This window comes from Pundamilia nyererei, unplaced genomic scaffold (genome assembly GCF_000239375.1).
Source record: "Pundamilia nyererei isolate P.nyererei 1_Seehausen unplaced genomic scaffold, PunNye1.0 scaffold00021, whole genome shotgun sequence".
Lineage (NCBI taxonomy): Eukaryota > Metazoa > Chordata > Actinopteri > Cichliformes > Cichlidae > Pundamilia > Pundamilia nyererei.
Window position 1 is genome coordinate 4,793,248 of NW_005187422.1, and position 7,000 is coordinate 4,800,247.

The 7,000-nt window shown below is 42.9% G+C and overlaps 1 protein-coding gene across 1 annotated transcript in view; it reads right to left on the minus strand.

The window, feature by feature from the left end:
- The window catches only part of klf15 (Kruppel like factor 15), an 11,661-nt gene extending 6,764 nt beyond the window's left edge, over positions 1-4,897 (minus strand). Inside the window, exons 1-2 of the mRNA XM_005726724.2 lie at positions 4,706-4,897; positions 1,406-2,867 (exon numbers count right to left, since the gene is read on the minus strand). Coding sequence (XP_005726781.1) covers positions 1,406-2,652 — 1,247 coding nt within the window. The 5' untranslated portion in view covers positions 2,653-2,867; positions 4,706-4,897. The remainder of the gene's footprint in view (positions 1-1,405; positions 2,868-4,705) is intronic.
- Between the last annotated feature and the right edge of the window lie 2,103 nt (positions 4,898-7,000).

A 7,000-nucleotide genomic window follows, 5' to 3' on the forward strand; every position in this document is an offset into this window, starting at 1 on the left:
GATAGATAGATAGATAGATAGATAGATAGATAGATAGATAGATAGATAGATAGATAGATAGATAGATAGATAGATAGATAGATAGATAGATAGATAGGCAAGAATCTGTTATTCACTATCAACGTTTAAAGAAAAGCTATTTTTTTTAAGTTAAATCATGTCTGTTTTCCATCCATTCTGGGTCCTTTTTGGAGCTACTGATTAAAAAGTACAAAAGTTCATTTTACTCATGGGACATAAAGTCAGTGTTGTACTCTTCACTAGCTTAAGGTCAGCCTGAACATCCCACCTGATGTCCTCAGGAAACAGGCCAGCTTAGCTCTGCCAACTCTGAACAGGAGTCAAACTCCATCACATTCACACAAACAGACTTCCACGTTAATAAAAGCAGAAAGACACTTTACTTTAATTAGCAAAGTAATTGCCTACTGATGAAGACATCCACCTTCTTCCTCTGCCATTAAACACAGCAGGTTCTAAATTAACTCTTGCTGTTTTATACTGAAAAAACACAAACACACACACACTCATGCTGCCCCAGCAACTGCACAGCTGTCAGGTCTCAACAGGAGGCATCCATGTTGTGACCATGTGACTCCAGTCCACATGCACTGTGACAGATTTAGTTTACATCCACAGAAAAAAAGACACCATGGTTATTCTTACCCAACTTGGATATCTCTGTGTTGCCACCACCTCACATCACTCCAATTAGCACTTGCTAGACTGCAAGGCAGCTACTAAGAGCTCTTCAGCTTAATGGGTTAGTGAAAAGGAAAAAACCACAGGATGGCATCTTTTGCTTTACTGTTACATCTTCCTGGCTAACTGTAAGTGGCCTGCCTCACTGCTGTGCCATTTTCCTGAGATTTCAGAAAGACAACAAGTGCTTGCTTCCATGGTAATCTACTTGGTTACAAATAGTGACATTCATGTTGCAGGGCTGCTTGTCTGTGTTTTGGGTGTGAATATAATTTCTTCCTGCTCTAGAATACCCCATGTGGAAAATCTATTAAGGGAAAAAGTGTAGTACCAAACTGAATTAGATTGAATGTGAAATGTAACATAATCTACTTTTTAAGAAATGCCCCTTTTCATTTTTGTCTAAACCTAAAACACTAATATTAGATTGTGGATTTTGGGGGTTTAAGTTACTTGGACTCTGCACCACACATGATGAACAGGGATATGTCCGACTGACAAAAAATTACTGCAGCTAGGCCAGTAATGAAATCATGCAGATGCCTGCTACAGCCTGCTGTTATTGCTGTGTTAACAAACAAACCTTTACACAGGTTACACTTAATCACTCGTATATATGAGTCAATCTTTGAATCTAGTCTGCTAAGAAAACATACTAAACATACTGCTTATATGTAAGAGCATTCGGTTCCTCGGTACCCACCTCCATCCGCAGCCCTGCCAGTTACAGGCAAAAGGCTTCTCCCCTGTGTGCCTCCTCAGGTGGGCCTTCAGGTGGCTGCTCTTGGTGTACATCTTGGTGCAGCCAGGAAAAGAGCATTTGTGCATTTTGATGAGATCCGCCACTGTGTTCTTCTGGAACTTTTGTCCGCCAACAAGGATTCCTGATGCCTGGCTAGTAGAGCTGTCCCCGAGCCCAAGAGGTTTGGCTGCAATTGGGACTGGAGCGATTCGTACAAACTTTGAGGAGACGTTAAGACTGGGGGAGGGCAGGATGTGGGGCACAAGGGCAAAAGTTTGACCTTGGATGTTGACCAGTAGCTGTGCAATTTTGATGTCTGAGGCTGGGGCAGGCTGTGGGGGATGGGCTGCTGGAGTAAACGGTGGCACTGTAGGCTCCTGCTTGATCTGTATAGGCTGGATTTGCAGAATGACCGGCATTCCATTACCATTTGTGTCGCTGTCTGAAGATGAAGGTTTGTTAGTGGATTCCTTCTTGGCCCCTGTGCTGGACTCCTGTGTGGGGTTAATTCTTGTGGTTTTGGTGTCACTAGACGCAACAGCCACCAGACCTGCAGTGCTGACAGTGGGAACAGTTTGGTCAGAATACTTTGCCTCTGGCTCTACTTTAGGCTCAGGGGAGGCCTCTACGCACCACTCCAGGCCAACTTCTAGACCAAAAGACTCCTGCGTTACTCCCAACTCTGGGCAATCCTCTTGGATCTCCTGTTTCATTGTCACCACGTCCATGTTCTCCTCCAGGAATTCTTCTATCTCTTCCAGCGTGGGCTGGAAACACCCTACAAGCTGTTCTTTTAGCTCACCATGGGTCCAGGTGAAGAAGTCAAAATTTTCCTCCTTTACTTGCTCACGTTTGAACGGCTCTTCTTTCCGTGAATCCCACAGCAAAGTGGATAATGGCATAGGATCCACGGATTCTGTGGTAACGCTGTTGGCACTCCCTAAGGAGGCCTGAGACAGCAGGTAGTCCAGCATACTGTCCTGACTTTCAGCACTAGAGCTGCTACCATAGCTGGAGCTCAGCACCTGGGAGTCTGGGCTGGAGCAGGAACGAGGACTGGATGAGTCGCTCAGGTCCTCCTCCGAAAATGGTGACGGCATAACCTGGTAGGAGCCCAAGTCCTTGACCATGTCAGATTGCTGGCAGGCCACTGGAGCACCGCTGTAAAGAAGAAAAGTGTCTTCACTCACAAAGGAGTTATCTACCATCCCTGGATACTGCCAAACCACTGTCTCTTTCTGGACTCAGAGTCTGTGTTTAGGGATGACTTGCAAGAGAATTATTCCTTCTGCTGGTGGAGAAGACCAAATATACCCAGGTCACAAAGGTCACACTTCTCACGGATGAGATACCAAAAACACCTGATGTTAGCGCTGGAGAAAGACGCTCGCAATCCAAGGTCTCCGGACAGGAAACAGTATGTCTAAAAGAATAAACAGAGATGATGACAAGTCGGTTAATCTCCATGCCACAAGCAGCTGCTGCACATTTGACAAAGCCTGAAAGCATACCATTATATATAAACAAACAAAAACTGCAAACAAATATATGCATACACAGTGTGTCCATGTCTTCATTGTTAAAGAAGTCCCTAAACTGTATCAATGCTGCATAATTGTGTTACCTTCTTAAAATGATTCATTTTATTAGGTTTGAGTGCAGAAACAACAAGTGTATGAAAAACACTCAGGGTCATTTTTGACTCTGAAAGAGTTCTGATGAGTTCATAAACTCATAAGCCATTTTTTTTAGTTCTGCTAACTTCTTTGGGTTTGTTTGGTTTCTTTTGAAAAGATGAATTGATAAAAAGTAATGTTGGAGGGCTTAACTACTAAGTTAGTGTTCTCCCTGTGTTGTCTCAGTACTTGTACATTGGCTATAACCATTTTAAAACACCCATATTTTGTCAATAATCCACATACACTAATAGAGGAGCCCAATTTTCTATGCCAGTGTGCAAGCGTTAAAGGATGTTACATATTATTAGCCCGGTTTATTTTTCTACCACACAAAATTTGTGTAAATGTAAATGATCCCTGCAGTTCATCAAAAATTGCAGCTGGATTTGAAGTAGTGTGCTATGACCTTTGATAGCAATACTGTACTTACAACATTTGTTTCAAAATCTGTTTTAAAAAAAGTGTCAATCTCAGCCAACTTTGGAGGCCCTGATCTTTTAATGTTTAAACTAGTCACAAAGGTTTGGACTTTATCTGCCTGAATCTCTGCTTCAATATCTTTCGTGTAATTCACACAATCACAGGGTTTTTATTTTTCCCAATTTAAGGCTTTTCCCATTTTAAACATGTAAATATTTGAATTTTTAAACATTTTCTGTATCTGTATCTGATCTATGTTTACAAGTCAGCTGGCTGTACTTTCTTTACATGTGTCCAGATCAGAGTGATAGTATGCAGTATGAGTTCACATTATCATAGTTTTACAATGTGCTAGTGTAGTCTTCATAAATAGGCTATTTTCCTGGAACGAGGAGCGTCGGTCATACTCTCTTCCCCTCTCCCTGCCTCCACTATTTGCCCTCCCTTTTTAGGGGCCCCTGTATGGTCTGAATGAACGAGGATGAACCCGGACCAGCGAGAGAGAGAGAGGGAGGGAGAGAGAGAGAGAACATTATCCTGAAACGCCGCAGGGGGCAGCCAGGAGCAGCGTGGGTTCCTCCTCTGAATGCGTAAATCACCTGTTCGGCGTGTTTACGGGACGATAAAGGATCAGTAAATCAGTCACAGCGCAAAAGCATTCTTTTAGATTTAAGTTGTTGCATTTATATTCACAAAATGTTGTCGCCTTACGTGCAACATTTCAAGGCTATATTTTGTAATCGTATGTTAAAATTGTAATTATGGCTGATGGTTTTTCTCCTTATTTGTACTTGCTTAATAATTATATCGGCATGTGTAACCATTAACTCTTCCACGCCATCGGGTTTCAGACAGCAGTGACTCTCAGGCGCAGCTGAAAATGGGACAGCAAAACTCATTCAGATTCCATTCACTTACACTCTGGTGTCAAACTGATTAAACTGTGAACCCTGAAAGTCCTCCGTATAGATATGTGTGCTTTGTTTTTCCCGAGTGTCCCTCTCTGCGGCGCATTACGCATGAGTAGGCACGCGTCTCCGCTCTCAACGTAAACATGTTTTCATCCTGCCTGCTGCTGCAGCATATGGCACGGAAGGGAAACGCGTCCTGCACGCTCTGAGAGACCTGGGGGAAAAGAAAGAGAGAAAAACTCCGATCTTACCTCGATCGTGCAACCAGAATATAATCCCAGAGCAAAATACGCGAGGAGGATGTGTTTTATCCGTTGCATTCGACGAGCCACAGTTTGCCCTTGAGGTTCTCCATGCAGCAGCAGCAGCAGAGGAAGAGTTCAGACTGGACTGAGTGCTGACTGAGTTGTACTATGGAGCCGTCACATGACTGCCAGGGTACCTTACAGCCTCAGCGTAGTGAGAAACGAGAGGATGTCGCTGAAGGCTCGTCCCCGCTCTGTAGTCTCATTGGTTGGTTTTTGCAGGGATGGAGGCGGGTTGTCCGGTCTGTCACTCCGTTGATCTGCTGCGTGGAATAACATGTGGGACTGTTGTTCAGGCAGGGAGCAGAGTGGTACCTTGTCATGATGAATAACTACTGGAGGGTCGGCATTCAGGGATCCAAGATGGAGGCGTGATGCGCCTTACAACCTTTGATTGGCTGAAATGGATTTTACTTTAAAAAATAATCTTTATTTATTAAGAAGGACAGGAGATCAGTTTCATTAGGCCAGTTCTAGTGGAACTGATGTGAAAAGTTTTGAGATAACTGCAAGATAATTGCATTTTCAAATTAATTTCTAAGTTGACTTAGTATTTCTCAATAAGGTCGATCAAATGGTAAATGACCTGTATTTGTATAGCGCTTTACACATCCAGTCATCCACCCATTCACACACAGGTGATGGCAGCTACATTGTAGCCACAGCCACCCTGGGGCGCACTGACAGAAGCGAGGCTGCCGGACACTGGTGCCACTGGGCCACCGGGCCCTCTGACCACCAGCAGGCAGCGGGTGAAGTGTCTTGCCCAAGGACACAACGACCGAGACTGTTGGAAGCCAGGGCTCGAACCGGCAACCTTCTGATTACAAGACGAATTCCCAACTCTTGAGTCTGACAAATAATGTATCGAGTGCTTTGAGTACTCCGGGAGAGTACCATTTACCACCCAACACAAAATGATCCTTAAACATAACATGTACAGTCTGTCGCTGGACTGTGGGAGGAAACAGGGTAACCAGAAGAAGGACCAGAGGGAGAACAAGAAAAATCCCAGCCAGGCTTCAGACCAGAAAGGAAGCCAACCACTGCACCATCCATGGGTTTTATTGCATGTATAGTCTTTCACTTTACAATTGCTACATCAATAGTGTAAAAAAAATACAACTTGTGCTACTTTAAATAAAGGATGTCAGTACTTTCTCACTACACAGCATAAGTCAAAGGACTGTCTCAGGATTTAAAAACAAAACAGAAACCTTTTCTACAACATACCCAAGTGTCTTCTAAACTTATAAAACAACTAATGTTGTTGCTTTTCTGGTAAAGTTGGACTGTAATCTCCTGCTCAATAAAACCTTGTCTTAGTTTGTAGAATAACATTTTTAACTTCTTGAGTAGTTTAAACGTATAAATTTAAACTTATTTTAATATTTATATTCACCATGTGGGTCAACTTTGCCGCAATTTTCAGTTCAAAACAGTAAACTGATCTAGAAATGGAGACACCTTTAAATAAGGTAAAATGTCCAGTGCTTCCTAGCTTGGTCTATGCTATCATTTTTGCTTCTCTCTTTTTTCAGACAGAGCTTTGTAGGAAAATACACGACCAGAACTGATGATGGCTAATGCAACAGCAAATTATGTCTTTAAAGCTCTATTGTGTAACACTTGCTCAGTCTGCGATGGACCAAAATACAATGTTAAATTGTTTTTATTGATCCTCAGCCCACCTTGTAATACCTCCTGACCAGATTCCAAGCTAATCTTATAACACCACGACTGAATTTGCCACAGATTGTTACCTACAACTCATTAAATGTTTTACATTTTTTTAAAGACTCTGCATACTGCTTATTGAAATAGAATGCCACCAAAGTAACGACAAAATAATGTTAAAATAATATTACAAATATTACAAAATCTAAACTCAGCAAGCCTTTGTTATACAGTTCACTTACTCCCTGCCTTCCCCTCAGATCCCACATTGTCTCCAGTGAAGTGTAAAGTAAAGAGCTTGACCAGGCGCCGCATGAGAACTATGTATAATGTATTACAGTAACTGAGTGTTTTTAGGCCTACAACAAGCAGTGCAGCATGTCTGACTGATCCCACTGGACCTCTTAATTAAGCCATCAAACAGCTGGAGCCAAACCTGCAAGACTGCTCCTGCCTCTGCCTGGCCCACAGATTACAGGCTCAGTGCGGAGGGTTGGGAATGCTGCTGATTTGAGGATTAGCCACTTGCCTTTGCCCTGTTTCTTCTTCTGTGGCTCTTCCCCA